Source organism: Sorghum bicolor, chromosome 10, assembly GCF_000003195.3.
Source record: "Sorghum bicolor cultivar BTx623 chromosome 10, Sorghum_bicolor_NCBIv3, whole genome shotgun sequence".
Taxonomy (NCBI): domain Eukaryota; kingdom Viridiplantae; phylum Streptophyta; class Magnoliopsida; order Poales; family Poaceae; genus Sorghum; species Sorghum bicolor.
The window spans coordinates 48,554,566-48,579,352 of record NC_012879.2 but is presented as its reverse complement, the minus strand read 5'-3'; the positions used below and the strand labels follow the sequence as shown (position 1 = coordinate 48,579,352).

The 24,787-nt window shown below is 44.9% G+C and overlaps 1 protein-coding gene, 1 long non-coding RNA gene and 1 pseudogene across 10 annotated transcripts; 2 read left to right on the top strand and 1 right to left on the bottom strand.

Moving 5' to 3' along the window:
- LOC8061953 (heat stress transcription factor C-2b) lies at positions 1,994–4,154 on the top strand. 4 transcript variants are annotated; one of them, XM_021450544.1, is made up of 3 exons: positions 1,994–2,710; positions 2,799–2,944; positions 3,045–4,154. In XM_021450544.1, the coding sequence occupies exons 1-3, from the start codon at positions 2,677–2,679 to the stop codon at positions 3,669–3,671; spliced, it is 807 nt and encodes a 268-aa protein (XP_021306219.1). In that variant the 5' UTR covers positions 1,994–2,676; the 3' UTR covers positions 3,672–4,154. The 4 variants fall into 4 exon arrangements, with proteins under 4 accessions (XP_021306219.1, XP_002438552.1, XP_021306220.1 ...); XM_021450545.1 differs by having other exon boundaries at positions 2,290–2,431; XM_002438507.2 differs by lacking the exon at positions 2,799–2,944 and having other exon boundaries at positions 1,994–2,431.
- Positions 9,303–22,648, bottom strand: LOC110431160 (annotated as a pseudogene).
- On the top strand, positions 9,837–12,757 carry LOC110430716. Of its 6 annotated transcripts, none has more exons than XR_002448069.1 (4): positions 9,837–10,354; positions 10,458–11,632; positions 11,693–11,812; positions 12,408–12,757. It is a non-coding gene; the product is annotated as an uncharacterized LOC110430716 (long non-coding RNA). The 6 variants fall into 6 exon arrangements; XR_002448071.1 differs by having other exon boundaries at positions 9,837–10,535; positions 10,620–11,632; XR_002448072.1 differs by having other exon boundaries at positions 9,837–10,725; positions 11,396–11,632.

Genomic DNA, 24,787 nt, shown 5'->3' with positions numbered 1-24,787 from the left:
TAGCCCCACTGCTGACTGCAGTCAATGATGCCAGCCAACACTAGTAGTCTACACATGACGCAACGCGCCGGGGGCCGGGGCGCAGCGCGAGCTCCAAAGCCCACGTGTTGCGCTGGGGACGCGGGGACCTCGCTGTTGCCGGAGCGGCGGTCCGCAGGCGGCAGGTCCCCGTCGTAAGCGTCCACGTCCCGGAACGCGAGTGGCGCCCGCGGCCGTCACTGTACGTGCCCCCGGCCCCCGCCCGCCCGCTCGCTCGCTTTGCACACGCGTGGGCCAACGGGAGTCGCGCACGCCAGCACGGGCACGCGTTGTCCGGACCGCGCAACAGCGTAGGGCCGGGCCTTGGCTGTACCGTCGCTGCAGACGCTGGGATGTGGATGTGCCCGCAGCTGTAGTCGGGGAGAGGACATCAACGTCGTCGGGGGAGAGGAAGCTGCTTTGCTCGAGAGAATGGTTGGTTGCCATGTGGCTACCGGTGGTACCGGAGCCGATCCGAATTGTTTATTAGTCGCCCGCATTACCAGATCGGGAGAGGCACAACTTGTGTTCTCCTTTCTTCCACGTATCCACTTTTTGAATTGTTTAGTTGCCGCATTACCTGGGTTTAGCTGCTGATCTGGCATTTTTAGTAACCCAAATCTCAACAGTTCGGCTATCAGACAACGTCACAACGACAAAGGCGGAAGGAATGAACCCCCTTTTCCAATGTTTTGTTTTTCTTTCACTGACAGCATCTTCAGCGCTTTTCCAATAATCTTTTTTTTTTCAATATACATATATTCGGGGTGGCTCAAATAACAGTATACCAATATATCTTTCCTAATACCTATATGAAAGGCAGATCCTACAAGAGTATGAGACAAAGTGTAACTGAAAAGTGATAGTTGAGATGGTCACCGATAGTGTTGGGAGGAGTTGTACCTCCTTTTTTTATTTTATAGGAGACGAGGAAAATATTAGTGGTTACACAGGAAAACGAGAAGTATTGGGAACAACTGGAAAAAGAGAAAAACATAGTTGTTCCAATATAACAGTTTTTATGAGGATATAGAAAAATATTGAGAAACTGTTAAGCTTACTGTATTCTTTTAAGTGTGGTGTGTCAGCATGTTCAATCAAGGTCCTCATTGTACCTTGGTTGTCTCACCCTGGCTGAGCTTTTTAGAGGCAGATGAGCTAAACCCTGGTATGTGGAATGAAAATTTCGATTCTAGCCTGATTCTGAAATATGTTGTGACTTGTGAGGTGAGAGTGTCTATCTATTGAGAGGTTCAAATACGTTGGCTTGTAAACAAACATGCAGGACTGTCTCGTCTTGGTACAGGGTACTACTAATCACCAATCACATCCGAAATGAACAGAAAAATGAGCCTTTAAGTCCTGTGTAATCACCCTTTGCTGTCTCTCGCCGTCTTGCGGCTGAAGCCGAACCCAAGACATGAAGACAGTAGTAAAAGAGAGCAGGAGACGAGGGCCTTGTTTAGTTCTAAAAAAATTTGCAAAATAGAAATAGTAATACTTTCGTTTGTATTTGACAAACATTATCCAATTATGGACTAACTAGATTCAAAAGATTCGTCTCGTCAATTCTGACCAAACTGTGTAATTAGTTTTTATTTTCATCTATATTTAATACTCTATGCATACGTCTAAAGATTCGATGTGACGGGGAATCTAAAAATTTTGCAAAATTTTTGAGAAAGTAAACAAGGCCGAGGGAGATCTCCGGTGCGCACCCGATCCGGAAAAGCGCAAAAGCACGAGCCGTCTCAGCGAAAAGCGCAGCGCGGAGCGGGCGGGCGGGCGTGGTTTCGCGTCCGCGGATGCGCGCACGCTTTCCCCCCACCCGTCGCCGTCGGCGAGGGGCCGACAGGCCCCATGCACGCGGGGGCACGTGGGAGGCCAGGGTGCCGAAGCCTCCCGAGCCCGCGGCACGCGTCGCGGCCCCACTGGCCAGGCCATCACGCCCCGCGCCCATAACCTGCTCCCGCCGCGCGTCACCGGCGACCGCGTCGCACACCCAATTCACAACGGACCCTGTTGGCTGCTGCTGTTACCCTTCTCCTTCGGGCCCTTTCCACCATTTCCACATTTAGAAGCGCCCAGTGCCCTTTCCTCCTCCAGCAGATAGTTTCCTTGCATTGGCGAGTAAGTTGGTGGCCTCGAGCTACAAGTGAACCGTGAAGGGGGCGGCAAGGTAAGGGGAACTGATTGATTGATGGCGGCGGGCGCCGGAGGCGGCGCGGCGGCGCCGTTCGTGTGGAAGACGTACATGATGGTGGAGGACCCCGGGACGGACGGGGTGATCGGGTGGGGGAAAGGCAACAACAGCTTCGTCGTCGCCGACCCCTTCGTCTTCTCGCAGACGCTGCTCCCCGCGCACTTCAAGCACAACAACTTCTCCAGCTTCGTCCGACAGCTCAACACCTATGTCAGTTAAAAATCACTCATCGATTGCCATCTCTCTCTCTCCTCCAAGCTCAAAACGACCCTCCGTGGGAGGCTGCTGGATCTGTATAAACTGCAGAATCTATGACTATGTTGGTTGAGATGTGAGGCTTTTTATTTATTTATTTATTTGGGAGGGAAATGGAAATTGTTTCAGTCAGTTTTTTTTGGCGTGTGTCCAATGCTCATCAGTAGCTCTTGCCGTGCTGTACCAACGCAAATCTGTAAATGCTTTTTGTTGGACAAAAAAAGAAAGAAATTGGTAAGCTGTCTAGCTGCAGCAATGAAATTCTCAAAACATTCTTTTTCTTGGAGATTGATGACTGAAATTCGTAAACAAACATGGGCAGAGGCAGAGAATAGAGATCCGCCGTCGGCCGTGGCCAAACAGTCCAATATGGGCACCCTGAATATGCATGGAGAAAATCTGTTTTGCCCTGTTTTACTATGGATTTCTGCAAGAACCGAAAAGGCTAAAACTTTGTACATACAGGACGTAAGAATTTGTGTCTTCGATTTTGATAAACCGCAGGAGCCTAGTTCGTGTTCCCTGCCCTGATTCAGATTGTTCTATTTTGGTTGGCTCCACACAACAGGGGTTCCGCAAGGTTGATCCGGACCGGTGGGAGTTCGCGCACGCGTCGTTCCTGCGCGGCCAGACCCACCTCCTGCGCAACATCGTCCGCCGCGGCAGCAGCGGCAGCGCCGGAGGCGGAGGCGGAGGCGGCGGCGGCAAGAGGAAGGACGCACCAGCGTCGGTCAACCCCGTCGAGCCTTCCGCGGAGGACATCGCCATGGTGGCCACGGAGGTGGTGCGCCTCAAGCAGGAGCAGCGCACCATCGACGACCGCGTCGCCGCCATGTGGCGCCGCGTGCAGGAGACGGAGCGCAGGCCCAAGCAGATGCTGGCTTTCCTCCTCAAGGTCGTCGGCGACCGCGACAGGCTGCACCGCCTCGTCGGCGACGGCGGCACCGCCGCCGCGCCGGGGCCAGATAATAACGGGTTCGCCTCCGGGGGCGCCGCCGCCGCCGAGGAGGGCGGCGAGAAGCGGGCCAGGCTGCTGCTCGACGGTGACAACATGGTGGCGCTCGGCCCCGAGGCCGTCGACTTCGCCGGGTTCTACAGCGGCGGCGGCGTGTTCGGGTTCGGCGACGTCGCCGTGGACGCTGCCGCGGGGTCCGGCGGCGGCGGGTGCTCGTTTGCGTTCGGCGGCGGGTACTGAGTCACGACCATGCCGTGCGGCGCCCATGCCGCCCAGTGTCAGCAGCTTGGCCCGCTTTTGCTGCTGTTTCTGCCGACTTCTTCTTGCCAATGCCATACCGGCGTGGCGGCCCGCGGCCGCTTGGAACGCCCAAGAGGCAAGAGCAGCGGCGGCAGCCGTGACATGGAAGCATGGCAGGGGCCTGCCTAGAGTCAGCCAGTGATGTCCATGCTCCATGGTCGTGTCTATTTGATGCTTTTGGTGGATCTGATTTCATGGGCGGGAGTGACTACCGCGTCGGGATCATCCAAGCTAAATAAGGAACTACTGTCTGTGATGGAGTGTGACCTTGGAAGGAACTTCCTGAAATGTGTAGGTTTGATTGATGTTGTACATGCATGGTTATTATTGTAGTGGCCAAGTCCATGGATATTTCAATCTCCTGCAGATATGCAGCTGGAAAATTGAGAGCACTATTAATTAAGTTTTACTATCGTGTAACAATTGTCTTGTATAGATGAGCAAAGGAGCAGACAAGATGAACATAGAACGCTGTAAGTTCTTCATGTGGCTACCGCTACAAGATCGAGTATGGACGGCAGCTAGATTACAGTTGAGAGGCTGGAAAAACAACTATTTTTGTGGGCTTTGCGAAAGAAGCCTGAAAACATCGATCCATCTCATCATAGAATGTCTAGGAATGTTTGGAACTAGATTGCCGTTTGAAACAGCCACGCGAACTTACAGCCTTACAGCCAACTTGCTAACTTGCTAGGAGGCAACGCACAACATGGAAGATTAGTTTCTATTTCTTACGAACGCGGAAAATAGGGAGACCCATTCAATTACCATCCTAACTATATGGCACCTTTAGAAGAAGAGAAATGACAAAGCGTTCAATGCGAAGAGGAGCACAAAGCAGGGAGTGCTTCAAAATGTCAATGGGGAATCGATCTCCGATTCCCCGCGGGGAATTCTCCTATTTGGTGATGGGTTTGGGATAAAATCTCTCCCCACGAAGAGCTAAATGGGGCAAAATCTGTCCCCGTCGGGTTTCGCGGGGGCGGGTCTGGTGTGCCTCCCCCCGTCCCCGTTCCCCGTGGAGACCCGATAATAATAAACCTATGCTTGATGTTTGGATTCTTAGTTGCTATTTCTAGTTGATGAATCACTTGTGGTGAATGTATGAACAATGTGATTGTTTCTGTGTTGTTATGAACTATGCAATAGGCAATTATAGACAAATGGCTGTTATTTGCATGTGACTTATTGGATATTTGTTGTTGTTTATGTAAGTGATTTGTTGTTATTTATATAATTGACGCGGAGACGGGGATCCCCGCGGGGATTTAATCCCTGAGCGGGGACGGGGATGGGACAGAAGTTCTCCCCGTGACCCTTCACGGGGACAGGGATGGGGGAGAATTTGCCCCCGCGGGGACGGGTTTGGGGGCAGTAACCTCCGACGGGGAATTTCCCGTTGACATCCCTAGGAGTGCTGACAAGGATAAATGATGAATTTGTTGACTAGTGTTCCGCTCAGAGGGGAGCCCATAGGCTCCAAGGGATAGCCACAAATTGTCATGTGCGGTTGGACGTACGCAAGGCGCAGACGCGCCCGCGACGTATACCGCGCGGCTGAGCGCGTAGGGCACGCGATCCAACAGCCCGATGGGGCAACTTCCAGTGGCTAGAAATTAGGGATTAGATTGGAGGCTGTTTTGGTTAGTCTATAATTAGGGGAATTTTCTTCCATAGTTTGTTGGGCCATTAGCTATTTATTCATGTAAGCAGAGAAGAATGAATCAAGCAAGAATTAATCTCTGTCGGCGACTAGACTCGTCGTCTAGACACTAACGAGTAATAAGTCTGCGTGTCCTCCTAACCCGGATGGTGATGCAAGTGGAACACAGAGAGTTATACTGGTTCGGGCTAAGGGTGCCCTACGTCCAGTGTGAGAGTCGGAGTCTGTATTGCCTTGCACCCGAAAGTGCTTGTAGTAGGGGTATACAAGCTAGTTGCGAGGGAGGACTAAGTCCCCAGTCTCGACTTTGTGTGGTGGACAGAGCGTTTCTTGTCACTCTGGTGTGTGTGTGTGGTCTTGCCTTGAGTTGCAATGTTGTGAGCCTGTCTTGGATGTGTGCTCTGACTCCCCTTTTATAGTCATAAGGGGTCGCAGGGTTTTTACATGTTTTGGCTGGTGATCTACCTCTGGTAAATGGTAAAGTCACAGTTCCGACCCTGTGGAAGCTTGCCCATCCCGTCCTTGGGGCGTGGCTGACAGCATGGTTGCTCCTGTGGGGGGTTGACGAGCCTTGTTGAGATCGCGGGGGTCGGGTCAGTGATACTGCAGCATGTCCTGTAACAGTAGGAGAAGACAGCCACAGTGACGCAGGTTAATCTCCTCCATACCTCTTTTACTGTGACGCGGTACTTCACAGTGAAAGAGGTAAGGCTACACAGTGGCCGGGGTGGTTGGAATAGTTGTTGCCATGCCCTGCCGCAGCATGGAGGTCATAGCGAATGTCACGTCGAGAGTACGACCATCGTGTGTTGGAAGCCTGGCTCCGGGATGAGGGGCTCAGGCGAGGCGGTGTTTGCGCCCGAGCCCAAGAGGGGTCGGACGAGGCGGAACTTGCGTCCGAGGCCAAAGGGTCGGGCGAGCCTGAGCTTGCGCCCGAGGCCAAGGAGTCGGGCGAGACAGAACCCGCGCTCGAGCCTTTGTAATCTCGGATGTTTGTCTTATCTCCTTTTTGTGATTTTTATTTCTCTGATTTGGGTATCCTTTTTATGGTACCCAACAGTAGCCCCGAGCCTTTGGAGGGGTGAAGACACCCCTTCAGAGGTTCTCTTTTAAGGGACAATTCTTGTTGATTTGGAGTTTCTTATTTCCTTAGGAGGGTGCGCGCGAGCGCACCCGCCGGGTGTAGCCCCCGAGCTTTTTGGAGTAATGGTGTTATTCCTTCAAAGACTTTTACCCCTGAATATTGTAGTCGGGAGTATTCAAAGGATAGGTTATGTGTTCTTTACACGCAGTGCCTGTTCCCTTATGCGGGGAAGCCCCCGAGCCCTTTCCCCACAAGGGTCGATCAAGTTCTTTCCCGTCTTGTCGTTACGCCCCTCATTCGTCCTTTCGCTCGGAGGAGGGATAGGAGACATCGTACTACCCTCGAAGGGCGAGTATCGACATTCCTCGAGAGCTGCAGACGGGTAATTCCAAGTGGATGCCCGAGTCCCATTCGATAGGGGTCGTCTGGTGGCCCTATGGGCACATCTCAAAATACCCGAGGGCAGTCACGGTGGATATCGGAACCGTTCGATAGGTTCCGAGGGCTCGGTGCCTCCCTCGATGGGATCCCACTCGCGTGACACCCGCATGGGTCTCGGATACGACTGGCAAAGATGCGCCGATCCCCTGGGGGGCTCGGACCATGGCCTCTATCATGCTCATCCTCAGTCATCCCTTGCTCGGTCATCCTGAGGCGACTGTTCGAACCCACTTGGTGGGTCAGTCTCACAACCTCTGAAACGTAGGTGGCCATGGCCTAGGGATTTTTACCTTAAGAGGTTTTTAGATTGGTTGCAGCGGGGGTTCGGGCGAGACGGAGCTTGCCCTGGAAGGAACCGCCTTGTTGCTTGGCAAGATGAACATAGAACCATTCGATAGGATCGTGTAACAATTGTCTTGTATAGATGAGCAAAGGAGCAGACAAGATGAACATAGAACGCTGTAAGTTCTTCATGTGGCTACCGCTACAAGATCGAGTATGGACGGCAACTAGATTACAATTGAGAGGCTGGAAAAACAACTATTTTTGTGAGCTTTGCGAAAGAAGCCTGAAAACATCGATCCATCTCACCATAGAATGTCTTTACTCTAGGAATGTTTGGAGCTAGATTGCCGTTTGAAACAGCCACGCGAACTTACAGCCAACTTGCTAGGAGGCAACGCACAACATGGAAGATTAGTTTCTATTTCTTACGAACGCGGGAAACAGGGAGACCCATTCAATTACCATCCTAACTATATGGCACCTTTAGAAGAAGAGAAATGACAAAGTGTTCAATGCGAGGAGGAGCACAAAGCATGGAGTGCTGACAAGGATAAATGATGAGTTTGCTGACTAGTGTTCAACTCAGAGGGGAGCCCATAGGCTCCAAGGGATAGCCACAAATACTATGGGTAATTAGCTTAATGTTAACCTTACCTACTATGGCCATCTGCCATGAGAGGTAGCGCAGCTCATGCCTGTAAGACTGTAACTTTCTTCTTATTTATTAATATAATGTCGGGCAAACAGATCTTTAAAAAAAAGAGCAGACAATAAGTACCAGATGTATGAAAATTATAAGTACCAAAAAAAAGTCAAATGCCTTTGGGACAATCAGAGCAGAGGATACATGAACCTACATTCTATTTTTCCTCAACCTGGATCTCCCCTCTCTTCTCCTCTAAGAGCACTCACAATGCAGACTCTATTATAGAGTCTAAAGTTATTTATTACCTCGAACAATGTGGACTTAGAGTCTAAATAAGACAAAGTCTTATTTTTTCTACCTCTTTCTTCAATAAAATGTTGCCACATTAGTAAAAAACTATAAATAATATATAATTAATTATTTTGGACTCTATGATAGAGTCTTGCATTGTGAATGCCCTAAACGCCCATTTGCACAATCCACAAATACACGAAATCTGCTTCGTTTTTAAATCTTCATTGGCATTAGTTCAAGTCAATCGACATGGTAATGCGTGCTACAACCACTGCCTGTGCGGCTGTGCCTCGATTGGTCAAGTCATCTAGGGCCTTGTTTAGTTCATCCCAAAAACTAAAAACTTTTCAAGATTCTTGATCACATCGAATCTTTAAACACATACATGGAACATTAAATATAGACAAAAAAAACTAATTACACAATTTGTCTGTAATTTGCAAGACAAATTTTTTAAACCTAATTAATCCATGATTAAGTAATATTTGTTAAATACAACAAAAATGCTACAATGGTACCTGTAATAGCTGCCGCCATGTGAGCAATGGAAAATAATGTACTACAGCTGAAAGCCTGGAAGACAATGTGCCGTTCATATATCTCTCAAAAGTCGGAACCATTGGACTCGTCTCATTGCTGCAGTAGGCCAGGAGCTATGTAGCACGTGCATCAACAGCAATAGACATCTTTCGCAAGCTTCGGCTCAGAATAGCAAACGTCAGCCTGAAGTTTCTAGGGTACATAAGATCAAGATTGCATCACTGGATCTAGACTGTTAAGCAGTGATGAAAAGTCAGGAAGCATCGATCAGATAGCCAGATACTAGAATTTTGTCAAACGTAAAAACTTGACCGAACCCACCCAAAAAAAGTGCCAAATTATTGCAATATTTTTTTCTAGATCAACTTCCTTCCTATTGAGCATGATCAGAAATGGTTGGATATGGATCCCATGCATAGCTTCACTGTAATCAGATAGGGAAATACTAATAATGCCAACTCTGTTATGTCATCAAACTCCTAAGAAAATACTAATGGTACCCAGTAAGATTTTCTATCAGAAAAAATATGAGAGAGAGAGAGAGAGATCTTTTCTGTAAAAAAGATGCGAGAGAGATCTTACGTCATGTAACGGTGCCGTCTCATATCTCGTCCAATTCTACAACCTGAAAACACAGTTTGGCCATTCAGCATGCGTGTACTAGAGCAGAGATAGTAGGGCAAATGTGACAATTTGCTCACAAATAGCAGTAAGCACACAAGCAAAAGCAAATTATTACATGAACATGTGTGGACGGTTACGGGACAAGTGAGGACACTCCACTGGTGAGATTAACATATTTCCGGAAACTCCAGAAAGATTGTTTGTGCCAAGTTCTAAAGGCAGGCCGAGCTGGTTTTCGAAGTCTAGGATCAACAGGAGGGCCCCTGTAACACCCTAAAAATTCCCTTCTTTAAAATAATTGAAATTCGATTTATTGAATCAATTTTGTGAACATCAAAATATAGGAAAAATAATATTTCTGAGAAATTAAAATTCAATATAATCCTCCTCCAGCCTCCTCCTCCATGCAGATCTGCGGGGAAGGCGCTCGCGTCGGCGGTTCGAGGCCACCCACCGTAGCCGCTCCCATTGCTGCCGCAGGCGGTGGCTTTGCCTAGGAAGAGAGCCTTCCCTGCCAGTTCAACGGCGCATCTCCATCTGGGCAGGCACCCGGTGATGATTGCATAGCAACTTGATAGGCCCCCGCGTCGCTCTCTCCCAAGGGCGACACGGGCGGCGGCGCCGTCGTCCCGTCCTCGGGTTCCTACACCCTTCCCGGTCTGGCCGCTGCCCGAGCTCGCCGCCGGGAATCCGGTGGAGGGCAAGGACGGCAGCGGACGGGCGTCTTTCTCCCTCTCCATGCCCGCGTCGTTCTCTCCCCCTCCCCTCTCTCCTTCAGTGCCGGCGACCGTCGGGCGGCGTGGGGGTCAATCCGTCTCCTCCGCGGCCGGATCCGGCATCCCCACGGCCGGATCGGGCTCCCCCACGATTGGTGCGGCCAGATCGGCCAGCGGCGGACCAACCTAGGGTTGGTGCGGCGAATCGCCCGGCGGTGCTGCGAGGTGGCGGCCTACTCGACGGTGGCGACCGATCTGGCTTGCCCCCCTGTGGGCTCGGTGACGCGGACAGCGGCACCATTCCTCGATGCCCGGCGTTCCCGCACCAATGTTGCTCTTTTTATTTTTCTAATGATGAGCCACTGATGGTATTGTTTTCTCGATCCCTTTTGTTCTTGCTGACAATGGGCAATTTTACACTGTTATTGTGCAGAAAGGATTTGATCCGGCGTCCTCATTGGCAAATGCACTGCGGAAGACGAACTGATCCGGCGTCCTCATCAGCAAACTTGTCTGTATAAAAGGATCAGATGCCCTTTCAAAACACTTGAATAATTATAGATTATTAATGGCTAAGCAAAATCGTTTCTGCTAGAGTGCACACTTTATGCTGCAAATGCCGAGACATTGTCACATCTTGTACTGCTGGCTAACTATCTGTGTTCTCTCATAAGAATCAAAATCGGTCACAAAACCAGATGGTGAGTTTTGTTATTTTTATGTGTATGTTTGATCATTTTATATGAGAAGAGCCATTTCTTATGGTCATTGTTTGTTATCTAAAAATAATCATCTCTGCCCCTACATAAACCAATGTTTGTAAAATAATATATAGACTGACTGTGGACTGTGCTATATGTTTGCTTTTGTTACAATGATGATATTCTTGACTAACATGTCTGCCCCTGCATAACCCAAGTTTGCTGATGAGGACAATCTCTTGTTCCTCGCTGAGAACTGAAATTTCTTCTCCCTATCCCTTTGATCTTGTCTGGCTATTTCCCGTGAGAAAAGTATTGTCATAAGCTGCATTTAAAATTGATATTCACTTAGTCATTTGTCGAGTGGAGCTAAGTGAAATCTATTTTTTATGAGATTATTCACTTAATCATTTGTCGAGTTAAGGTAAGTGAAATCTGTTTTTTTATAAGATTATTCACTTAGTCATTTGTCGAGTTTAAGTGAAATCTGTTCTTTTTTATGAGATATTGCAGACTTGCAGCTGCAGATTATGGATTTATATTTTTTTTTCTTCACTAAGTATTACCCTGAAGCCCCATCTACTTGGTTGATTTTAACCCCAATATAGAAGGTGGACATGCAGATAGATGGCCATGTATCCTCACAGGATACAGATTGTCCAAATTTTAGGCATGGAAGAACATGGAAGCTTGAGGTGGCAATGGTAAATTGACCGGAGCTGTCGTCGGCACCGTTGAGCTCTAGAACCCAGGTGCACCGAGTACTATGTTATGCCGAATGGAGCCTGCTGGTCGGAGTGTGAGTGGAAGCCGCCGTCGGAGGTGGTCGACGACTGCGCGCTGGTTCCAGAACGTGTACAAGGAGGCTCGCAACGGGACATCGCCAACCCCCAAGAACGAGTACAAGGTATAGCAACACACCTTAGCTTGTTCAAAATTAGATCTCTAATTCAAGTTTTTTATTTAGTTGTCTGTGCTAGGTACATGGGGATTCGATTTAGCTTCCATGGATGTCATTTCATAGATATATGAATGGATTGATGAAGGATGTTTCTGTTGTTCCTAGAACCACCATTCTTCAGGGCAGGTACACCCCATCTCTCTCCCTCTAACTTTTCCTCTGATTTCCTTGATTTGGAAAGGATTCTTCAGTGCATCCCTCACAATTTGGTCTTAATTTCCCTGCTTGCCATTGGTCCTGATTTCCCCCAAATCTGAATAGTGCAGAATACAAGTCTATTTTATCTGTCCATCTATATACCTACCGAATACATTATGCTAATAGTGCATAGAAATGCTAACAAGAGCAGCTTACTAAGTTATACATATTGTTGTTCAGATGTTGTAGTTCATTCTCTCTGTTCTCTGAACAATAGCTATAAAATTTTGCTCGACACTTTTCATCACCACAAGCAAGCAAGCAAGCAGCCGTGAGCTCTGTGGAGGCAGCTTGCGATCTGCTACAGTAAGCAATCCCGTCAAGCTATATACACTAATAATTGTTAATGGCTTGTGAACTGATAGCATGTTAGTGATTAAGCTTCTCTGATTTCTCCAACCCTAAACTGTTGCTAAATTTATAGAAAATGTAATTTACAAATATTTTATACTATGTTGCAACTGTTTTTAATTTTGACAGGGCATGAATCTTAATCTATCTCACTATTTACTTCTTTTTACAGCAGCGTTAGCATTTTCACAATAAGAGCAAGATGACACACATACTTCAATATGTTGCTTTGGAGCTGCGACGCTCTGGTCCTTGGAAGACCCATCAGCCAGAACAGAGAGGGGAAGCAACAAAAATGGAGGCAAGGAGAAGGAAGGAATATGTTGCAGCGCTGTTGCCCTGTGGTGCTCGCTACTGATGTCTAATGGCCTAGGATTGATGAAAACAAGGATTGGAAGGAATGGATTCGCAAGGATGATTCCATTTTCCTCATTGTTGAGATGGGTATCCTACAATAATTACTAAGTACATATGTTGTTGAGATTCATTAAAGTATCCAGTTTTCCCACTTTTCTTATTTTATTTTTTCACTTTCTTATTTCTGAAGTCCAGTATCTTTTAACACACAATAACGTGTCTATGGAGATGTGGTGAAACTTATTCGTAGATTTATTGGCGTAAGAAAGGAATGGAGGAGATTTATGTCTGCCAATATAAAACATTAACTGCATCACAAAAAGATTTAGAGTTTGTGAGCCTGCGACGCCACGCTCTGTGACAATGTTAATTTTATAAACTTTGTCTTTTTGATTAAATGTCACTTTACCGTTCATATTTAACTTCGTAATATTATTATCTTATCGTGCGATCTGTGTGTTTTTAGTACATATAAAAGTTTTGTTGTTCCGTAGCAACGCACGGACACGAACCTAGTTCAATATAAGTTTAGAAAACTTTTTGATGCATTCATGCTGCAGCACTTTTATTTTGTGATGTGTGAATTTAAGAAAAAAGAAATTTGTTCAAAATTCAATTTATAAAAGCATTTGAAAATTGGTTAAAAAAAAGAAAAAAAATCCTGTTCCCCTCCTTCTCGGCCTGCTGGCCCAGCCCACCCCGCACCTTCCCCTTTCCTCCTCTTGGGCCGTGGCCCATCAGGCTGCCCCCTTCTTTCCTCCCTTCTCTCTGACTCTCTCTGACGCGTGGGGTCTACGCGTCAGCTTCATCCCCCACCTCTCCAACCGCCCGCCCCTGCTCCCTCCCTCTCTCCCTGCTGGAACCGCAAGCCGAGCCGGCCCCCGCTGCCCCACGACCCTCCTCTCTCCCCCACGCCTCGGGTTGAAGTGGGCAGAGCCGCGCCGAACCGTCCTCCCCTTCCCATTCCTTTCCCCTCGCTCCTTCTCCACTCGCGCGGGCTCTGGGAAGCATCGCAAAAGCGCCGCCGGCGACCTCCGCGCGGATTCCGCCGAATCGAGCCTTTCTCGCCCGCTTCTTCACGCTGGTGAGCTCCCCTCTTCCTCCGCTTCGTCCTCGTCTAATTTCCTCGCGAAACGAAGCGCTCATCCGTGCTAGCCGCGTGCTCCGGCCGCGCTAGGGCCTTAGTTGGACTCGCCTTCGCTTCCTCTTTCGCCCGGTGCAATCGGAATTGGAAACCGAGCCCTGTAGCGCTCGGGAGACCTACTCCGGCGAGCTCCTCGCCGCCGGCAAATGGAGCTCCGCCGCGTCCTCTCCCTGTTCCGGCCAGCACCCTCTCCCTCCCCCTGAATCGATCCTCGGCCTTTAGATCTAAAATCAACGGCCATGATTAGAACTTACCCCTTCGCGGGGATTTTTATTAAAGAGCCTCTCGACTTCACAAATATAGAACCCGCAGTCTATGACGGTTTCTAAGAATACGCTTTGTTCTTTTGAAAACGTAAAACCCTCGGTTTGAAATGAAAATACGTTTTCAGTAATTACAGTTTTGCCACTGAGTTTGTTTAGCTCATAAAATATTCATTTTAACTCCGATTTGACCCGTTCAAATTGCGTTAGATTAGTAATCACGAGATCTACGTGTTAGTAAACTTGGTTTAACAATTTGAAACATTTTAATTTTGTGACCCTATTTAATTAATTACTTTTCTATAGAAAAATCTTAGAAAATTCATATCTTCTCCGTTTCAGCTCCGATTCGATTCGTTTAAGTTGCGTTAGTTTCATAATTTCATGATCTTCGCATTGGTACCATTGTTGTCTAGATTCACCACTGCTAGATTTCCTAGTTAAATACAAGTCCGTAGATAGCCTTTACAGTCCCGTTTAATGCGTAGATTTCACGTCGTAACTCCGTTTTCCGTGAATTTCCTGTTGACGTGATCGTAGCAGGGTGTAGATGATTTTGGAAAACTTTTATTAAATTTATTTACTGCTGGTGCACTGTTCTAATTGTAATCTTGTTTGCTTCGTGTATGTCTGTCTCCGATTGCTTGTGTGTTGATGATTGGTGACCGAGTTTAGTCAGTGGGCATTACTTCGGTGATCAAGGTTAGAGCCGTGGAAGCAAGTAAGATCAGCAGGACCAGCAGGAGCAATTGGATTAAGGCAAGTATAGCATTTGGGTTTTAATTCTATGACTATGATCTTGTGACTGGATTAATATAAAGCAACAAATGATAATAATGACTTTTTAGCAACTTGAGGATTTATTCGTAAGTGATAACCGGGAAGAAAGTGCAACCATGAGGGCTATGATGGCTCTGGCTTTAGTCAAGTATGAGTAACTTTTCTAGCTTGTTAGAGGTTACCCGTGTGGCGCAAATGGAGGATAGCAGACCGTGGATCCCCTGCGGGGTAGAATCACACGGACTGGCTACCGAAACCAAGTGGCCCTAACTTGTTAGACGAACCTTTGAAAGACTTCATAGTGATCCCTGCCGACCTACCTTGGTAGTGGGTTACGAGGCTGATCACCTCGGGCGAAAGGGTAAATCATGACTCATGGGTAAAGATGTACAACCTCTGCAGAGTGTTAAAAACTGGTATACTAGCCGTGCTCACGGTCACGAGCGGCCTTAGGAATTCTTACATTAAGGGTGATGAATCTTGTTGTGTAAATATGCTCATGATTATTGTTTAATGCTCTATATTATTTATGCCACATTGATCCTGAGACCGTGGGATCTATACTATCTAGTTGCTATACTTGCGGAGTCCGTCTTGGACTCACTCTTGCTATCTCCCCCACACCTCAGGAGAAGAATTGGGCTTATGATCAACCAGTCAGTTGGATCCTGTAGAGTGAAGTTAACACCCGAAGTTTGGAGTTCTCTTTCGTGGTTTGCTGCCAAAGGTTGTTTCTGATTTATTATGTACGCTATATAATTTATGCGTTGTCCTTTGATATTACCCTTTATTTGTAGCTATATGTGAGGTTTGTCTGCTAAAACTCACATATGGTGCATATCTGATTTTGTTCTTAAAATCGGGTGTTACAAAGTGGTATCAAAGCAATGCTGACTGTAGGACGCAAGCCTAGTTAGAACCGGATGTTTTAGTAACCTTGATAATTGCTAAAATTTATGCTTACCTCTGCCTTATTCTATTATAAAACTTTGTCTCTATTCTAAATCCAACCTCCTTGTCTATTTAGATGGCTCATAATGAAAAGACCTTTGGCATGAATGGACAAAAGGACCTCGCTTCGCCACCCATAAAAGCATTTGACAAGGAGAAGCTTCTAGCCATGCAAAAGCAAGTAGTGGAAGGAATGACTTAGAGTGGGAACTCTCAGCAGTGCATCTTCGGACCAGTGAAGAGACAAGTAGCAAAAGCTTGGAAAAATATGAGAACCCATGGAGGTGTTGGTAGTAGTACATCAGGATATCAGGATCAATGCCATTGCTGTAGGCATTATGGACTTCCTTGTCCTCGGAACAGGTCATCTAAAAAGGAAGTTAAGGCAAAACCAAATTGTGTGACTAATGAGGATAAGAAGAGGAAGGCAAAATTACTAGAGCTAGCATTGGGAAGTGAACAACATTCAAATCCTAAGTTGTCACATTTAGCTTTGAACTCTGGCCATGAAAATCCAAACCTTGGAGATGAAGAAACTTCTCAAGCTAACTCCACTGCTCATGAGGTATGCATAGATGGATGGACCATCACTTATAAAGAATTTCAACCTCGAAGGATCAACCAAGTTAGGAAGAAAGCTAGCCAGCCAGAGACAAACCTTCAGAGTCAGCGAGCTGATAACACACCGAGCAACACCTCAGTGGAAAATGATATCACAAAGGATCCAGCTAAGAAAAAGTAGCCACACTGAGTTTAAGATATAGGAGTTTGTGCCCTTGTGTAATAAAAACGCTAGCAGCGAAAGTCGAGTTTGTGTGCCTTGTGAACCTTTACTGCTTGGTTGAATTGTCTTTATGATTATGTTTGATTTGGATCTTTGTAATGAGTGCAATGATCTTGTGAGTTTCTTCACAATTTCATTTAGTTTATATGTCTAAGGCATAAGGATTAATGACATAAATAGTTGGGTTTTGGTTTTTCTCTTGTTACCTTATCAAGCCTTTCTAGAGTATCACTTCTTGATCAATTCATATCTTTGATCTGGGATGAACAAAAATCATGAGAAAATTCTGGATGATATTGGACTTCATGATTTTTCTCTGACCTCAAGGATCACCCCATAGCTATTATGGTTTGGAAGTTACAAAAATCACAAGACGATACAGATGTGTTGTTAAGAATCTGGACCAGTTTTGGTTGCCTGCTGTTTTGGACAAATATAACTATAGAATTTGGAAAAGTGTTCTACAGAAAGGTTGTAGAAAATTTTCTAAGCTTTCTAACGGTATAAGTTGTGGCCCTATTGGATTAACAGAACAAGAGTTATGTCTATTTTACTGCACTGGTGATTTTCATATCGTGAGGAAATTTCAGGATATTTGTTTCCTCCTTGCACATAAGTTCCTTGGGATGTCAAAAGGTCTCAATACAAGATAACTTGTCAAGAAAAAGTACAAGCTACCTTCCTTGTGCCTCCTAGCTGACCTTTCTTAAGGGGGGTAGAACCATGATATCACGGGTTGATGCATTTTTAACTTGTCTTGAAGTGAGAGTTGTCTCTTAAGATATTCTATGATTATGATCATCTCTCCTTCTCGTGTTATTGACGTTGGTCACTTGATGACAGGGAGTGTAGTATCCCATGGATCAAGAGCCCTATATGATGCCTCTTACTGATACATGGGAAGAGAATGATGATCCTGCCTTTGAAGAATGTTATGAGTATGATGAAACTGAGTGCTATCAAAATAATGATACTCAAGAGCAAGTTGGAAGTGAATCAAATCAGAATCCACAACGGCGAAAGAGAAAAAGGAAAAGCCGTAAGAAGCCTGCTCATGGAAGTAGGGTGCAACGAGACTATATTAATGGAAGACTGAGCAACGTGGATAGGCATAACATTCATGGAGCTACCAAAGTGGTTGGTGGCTATATTCAAGTAGACTCAGTGCAAGTTTTTGCTCTCTTTGACCCGAGTGCTTCACATTCTTTCATTTCCACCGACCTCGTAAAGACAATCGAGAGGGTAAAGTGTCCAACGAAGAAGTCTTTACTAGTTCAAATCCCAGTGGGAGAAATACAAGCAAATCAAGTGTGCTCAAATATCAATTTGGTCATAAACAAGGAAAACTTCACTGCAAACCTCATTGTGCTAGAGTCGCTTGGTATTCCCTTGGTCCTTGGTAATGGATGGTTATGTGCACACAAAGGAGTGATCTATGGTACCGAGTACAAAATGCTCTTAACACCACCGTCAGGAAAAAGAATTGAGTATCACGGTGGTCCACTCCTACCTGAGGAGGCAAATGCATATTAAGTTTCCATGTCTCTTGGAGTTGTAAGCTAAAAGAAGTTAGTAGTCAAGATGGACTTTGGTCAATTATGAATAATAGTTAATCAATGGAAATATTGTTCACGAGATGTGACCTCGAGGTATAAGTGTTTACATTTGGTATGCAAGTTGTGAAGTTGAAAGGATTATCAAGATATTTTCTTGTTTCTCTCAGAGGATCGGAGCCTCTTCCGAATCTCGAGGACGAGATTCATTTTTAAGGGGGATAGAATTGTAACACCCTAAAAATTCCCTTGTTTAAAATAATTGAAATTCGATTTATTGAATCAATTTTGTGAGCATCAAAATATAGGAAAAATAATATTTCTGAGAAATTAAAATTCAATATAAGTTTAGAAAACTTTTTGATGCATTCATGCTGCAGCACTTTTATTTTGTGATGTGTGAATTTAAGTAAAAAGAAATTTGTTCAAAATTCAATTTATAAAAGCATTTGAAAATTGGTTAAAAAAAAGAAAAGAAATCTTGTTCCCCTCCTTCTCGGCCTGCTGGCCCAGCCCACCCCGCACCTCCCCCTTTTCTCCTCTTGGGCCGTGGCCCATCAGGCTGCCCCCTTCTTTCCTCCCTTCTCTCTCTGACGCGTGGGGCCTACGCGTCAGCTTCATCCCCTACCTCTCCAACCGCCCGCCCCTGCTCCCTCCCTCTCTCCCTGCTGGAACCGCAAGCCGAGCTGGCCCCCGCTCCCCCACGACCCTCCTCTCTCCCCCGCGCCTCGGGTTGAAGTGGGCAGAGCCACGCCGAACCGTCCTCCCCCTCCCATTCCTTTCCCCTCGCTCCTTCTCCACTCGCGCGGGCTCTGGGAAGCATCGCAAAAGCGCCGCTGGCGACCTCCGCGCGGATTCCGCCGAATCGAGCCTTTCTCGCCCGCTTCTTCACGCTGGTGAGCTCCCCTCTTCCTCCGCTTCGTCCTCGTCTAATTTCCTCGCGAAACGAAGCGCTCATCCGTGCTAGCCGCGTGCTCCGGCCGCGCTAGGGCCTTAGTTGGACTCGCCTTCGCTTCCTCTTTCGCCCGGTGCAATCGGAATTGGAAACCGAGCCCTGTAGCGCTCGGGAGACCTACTCCGGCGAGCTCCTCGCCGCCGGCAAATGGAGCTCCGCCGCGTCCTCTCCCTGTTCCGGCCAGCACCCTCTCCCTCCCCTGAATCGATCCTCGGCCTTTAGATCTAAAATCAACGGCCATGATTAGAACTTACCCCTTCACGGGGATTTTTATTAAAGAGCCCCTCGACTTCACAGATATAGAACCCGCAATCTATGACGGTTTCTAAGAATACGCTTTGTTCTTTTGAAAACGTAAAAGCCTCGGTTTGAAATGAAAATACGTTTTCAGTAATTACAGTTTTGCCACTGAGTTTGTTTAGCTCATAAAATATTCATTTTAACTCCGATTTGACCCGTTCAAATTGCGTTAGATTAGTAATCACGAGATCTACGTGTCAGTAAACTTGGTTTAACAATTTGAAACATTTTAATTTTGTGACCCTATTTAATTAATTACTTTTCTATAGAAAAATCTTAGAAAATTCATATCTTCTCCGTTTCAGCTCCGATTCGATTCGTTTAAGTTGCGTTAGTTTTATAATTTCATGATCTTCGCATTGGTACCATTGTTGTCTAGATTCACCACTGCTAGATTTCTTAGTTAAATACAAGTCCGTAGATAGCCTTTACAGTCCCGTTTAATGCGTAGATTTCACGTCGTAACTCCGTTTTCTGTGAATTTCCTGTTGACGTGATCGTAGCAAGGTGTAGATGATTTTGGAAAACTTTTATTAAATTTATTTACTGTTGGTGCACTGTTCTAATTGTAATCTTGTTTGCTTCGTGTATGTCTGTCTCCGATTGCTTGTGTGTTGATGATTGGTGACCGAGTTTAGTTAGTGGGCATTACTTCGGTGATCAAGGTCAGAGCCGTGGAAGCAAGTAAGATCAGCGGGACCAGCAGGAGCAATTGGATTAAGGCAAGTATAGCATTTGGGTTTTAATTCTATGACTATGATCTTGTGACTGGATTAATATAAAGCAACAAATGATAATAATGACTTTTTAGCAACTTGAGGATTTATTCGTAAGTGATAACCGGAAAAAAAGTGCAACCATGAGGGTTATGATGGCTCTGGCTTTAGTCAAGTATGAGTAACTTTTCTAGCTTGTTACCCGTGTGGCGCAAATGGGGGATAGCAGACCGTGGATCCCCTGCGGGGTAGAATCACACGGACTGACTACCGAAACCAAGCGGCCCTAACTTGTTAGACGAACCTTTGAAAGACTTCATAGTGATCCCTGCCGACCTACCTTGGTAGTGGGTTACGAGGCTGATCACCTCGGGCGAAAGGGTAAATCATGACTCATGGGTAAAGATGTACAACCTCTGCAGAGTGTTAAAAACTGGTATACTAGCCGTGCTCACGGTCACGAGCGGCCTTGGGGATTCTTACATTAAGGGTGATGAATCTTGTTGTGTAAATATGCTCATGATTATTGTTTAATGCTCTATATTATTTATGTCACATTGATCATGAGACCATGGGATTTATACTATCTAGTTGCTATACTTGCGGAGTCCGTCTTGGACTCACTCTTGCTATCTCCCCCACACCTCAGGAGAAGAATTGGGATTATGATCAACCAGTCAGTTGGATCCTGTAGAGTGAAGTTAACATCCGAAGTTTGGAGTTCTCTTTCGTGGTTTGCTGCCAAAGGTTGTTTCTGATTTATTATGTACGCTATATAATTTATGCGTTGTCTTTTGATATTACCCCTTATTTGTAGCTATATGTGAGGTTTGTCTACTAAAACTCACATATGATGCATATCTGATTTTGTTCTTAAAATCGGGTGTTACAGCACCCAGAAATTTCAAATGTATCAGAGTTGGAGACTCGCTGCCGTGCTGCTGGAGCCCATATCTCCTCTCTCCTCCTTGGAGTGTCAGGGGTAAAAATAAAATTTGCAACAAGTAAATCAGCTGTATTTGTGGAGAGCTCGTGAACCTTAGCTTCAAGCAAGAGAAAGATACATGGTTAAGATATGTTACAGGCTGCATAACAGATAGGTAAATTGTAAAATGAGATAAGGCCGCTCATTTTGTTTGCAGTTTGATATGTAATTAGATTACCTTGCCTAGGAGGGTTACTGCTATCCAACATGTTAGGCGCCTCCAAACAAGTCAGGCTGAGCTCTTGGGAAGATGTTATTGTTATTAGCAGGTTTGATGGCAGAATGTTTCAGAGTCATACTCAGTACTCAGTTTATCATACATCTCATCAAGTTTTCTCTTTTGCCTGCAAATGAAGAAATGTTTTCATCAAGTTTAGTATGCAGACTGTTCCTGGTCTGATGTTAGGCAAAACAGATTCAGCTGTTCGAATCAACCTAGATTTCTCTGAGAATTTCTCTTGAAACTCTTGCTTATCCTTGGTCAGGTTTTTTCAATTTCCAGTTCCATCAACTGGCACTTTTTACCCATCTTTTGATATGCAACGTGCTGTTCTTCTAGCTTCTCTGTAAACTTTCCCTGCATAAGTTCAATCTTCTGTCTCCATTGACCAACAACACGGTTCATCTTGCATCTCCAATTTGTTTTTTTTTTTTGAAACAAAGCTCCAACTTGTTTTGTCCAATGCAAAATATGACACTTCTGTATGTACTTTTCATGACTGGTTGACATCATGTTAAGGAAAAAACCTGATGACTATGATAAAGTGTCACTTTTTCAGATTAGCCGCATTTGTTTATTAAACGCATTTCAGCTATGTATTTTTCTTAAGCTAGCAGCATTTCACTAAGAACATGGTAAATAAATAAATACCTTTCTTGAGCTCGAACTAGTCGATCACTGATCACATGGGGCATTATCATGCAGGAACACCAAAACAAGGCAGATCCCACACTTAATATGTGACGGTCCATAGCAGTTTTAAGGATACGTATCTCCGGAGCCATTGCCATCTGAAATGAGGCCCACATGGATCACATGATAAAATCAGATTAGTTTTGCATCTAGTATGTAAAAAAACACTTTCATTTGTCCAATCATCACTCGGATCTACCTCCACTGGTTTCATAAGGCTGAGCAAAAACAGGGTAAGAGTATTCCAGATTGTCTCATTATAAAGTAGAAAAACTGACAGTACTAGTACATACTCGGAAGTAAATCTGTTTCATTATGTCACTAGGAGATCCATGATATAGTAAAACAGGAACATCAAAGATGTGTAAGGTAGAAGTAAATAGTTTTAAAGGACGATGGGTACATTTATTAAGGAAAAACTAATAAACGTCGATGCTAGTGCATACCACTGACCTTTTCGATAGCACTTGATCACATATTGGGCATGTGCCATCATTACTCAATATTTTCTTCACATCCTCAGTACCTGAAAAACAGTTAACTCTGACCAATTAAATTGAAGTAAGGTGTTCAATATTTGCAAAGCTGCAGATGACACACCCTTCCTCAACATAGATAAGAGTGCAAGGTGCTCGAGGGTACATAAGAGATGACCACAAGTGGTTGATATGGCTAGCCCTTCCAATTCCCGCCAGCAAGCATTGCACTTCATTTTGTTAAGTTATAGATGGTAGTACAGATTTACCAAAACCTACATACATGCAAGGTGAAACATATGTGAGTGAAGCATAACTCATATACATATGGGAACATTAAAGCACATGTAAAAGAAAATAAAGAAACTAAAATGGATGACAGCCACATGAATTTTGTTTAGTTAAGTTGCCAACAAAGGGCTGCATAAATCTAGAAAACAGAAATATATATACATTTCGGTAGACCAAACAAGGAACATACTATCAAATTGCATGTGAGGAAAGTTCAACTCAACTGAAATTAATAATAAACAACAAAATTGTATTTTACATCATGAACAGACTTTTAGGAATTGTCAGTTGATATTTTACACTTGAGAAGTCAATGACAATGAAACTACTTATGTGTTTCTGCTCCAAACAGTCAAAATTGGTAGTCCTAATAACCATCCATCCAACTCAGATGACCAACAAAACATGAACAAAAACTCACTTGATATGCATAGAAAAGCTATTGCATTCTGTATATTTATAGACCTGACCACTGCCTATAAACTGCAATATATATTGAGCAAAGCCCATGTTCATCATCCAAAATTGCACATACCCCCCTAATTTTGTTCAAAAGGTATACTAGCGATTATATTTATGTCGCAAAGGGCAAAGAAACAAGTGCATGCTGTGTGGTATCCATTCGATGCGTTACTTGACAATTTTTATCTGTGCTACAAATTTTGTCGTTGGACAGCTTAAATGATATCAAATGGCAAATACAATGTTACAAGTACCTGGTTTGCATTTCTCTTGTTTCTTGTTGCCACCCTGGTCATTGCCCAAACAAATACAATCTCAGTTGTAATATGTCGAGCTTCAACTTTCTGTTCGAGGTAAGTTATTCTTATGTTCTCCATTGCTAAATTCAATTAATGCCTAAAAAATTTACATCTATAGTTTTTATTTTCAAGCCACTTTCAAGGCTGCATATTACAAGGTGTAATGGTCAGTCAATCATCAGTCGCCACTTCTTTTTTTTTTTTACTTAAATATTGCACCAGATATAAGTTCTTTGCAAAACTTCACTTCAAACCAATTTCGCATCTTAGCTGTAATTGACTTAATTACACAAATTGACCAAGTTGAAAAAATGCTACAGGCTGCTAGAAAAGCAAGTTGGCAACAACCACTATGAAAAATACAGAGACCATCTTAAGCGCTACGAAGTCCCATAGTATGAATTTGTAATTAATGTTGCACGAGAGTAGGTTGATATCATAAAAAAGAAAAAGAAAAAAGGAAGAGGTCATTTCAGAATCAAAGCGAACTGATTGAGCAGATTTAAATCGCACAACGGCACAAACTATTTGTTCAAATAAACATGTCATGGAACTCAATATCAATGGTGGCAAAGCAGAAAGAAAAAAAATAGTGCAACGAGGGTTAAATATAGATATATGAAAGCTAATAAAATGTATGTGTGGCATCCAACATAAAACCACTCACTGGAATCTAATGATCAAATACCACATGCATACAGGAATCTGAAGAAGTTTAGAGGCACTCAGAATATCACAGTGGCAAAATCCACTGGCCTTATTATATTCGAAGCTGATCTCAGAAAATACCAAAGCTATAATGGTGACCTGCATTTATACTCCCCCCCACCCCGCGCAGGCTATAAATAATTAAGGACATCAAGCCTAATGAGACGAGCATTTCTAGACGACAATTATATATATATAAGAAAAAAAAAACTACCGAATTCAGCAGAAACGGCTGAAGCAATCATGCTAAATCAGGCTGATTTCCCTAAGGTACGATCAAACGAAAGCTCTGGTGAGCAGAGTCCATGTAAGCTCTAAACACTTCGCACACTAAAACACATTAGATTTTGCCCAGTAAAAGGGGCAGACCCAGTAAAGGACATGGGTGTACCCTTATACAGCTGATAATCTTTGCAAAAAAATTGAACTTAGCAGGCATAATAATACAAGTACACACTTTTATGATTAGATTAAATCCAAATCTAAATAGCCAAATAGCTCACATTTAGGGTTTGGGTGCTCATTTTCGCACAGCAAGAAGGAGAGAAATGGATGGGAAAACCTGGTGAGTGCTCGTAGCTGGTGAAGGGCGCGACGAAGAGCTGGATAGTGGGC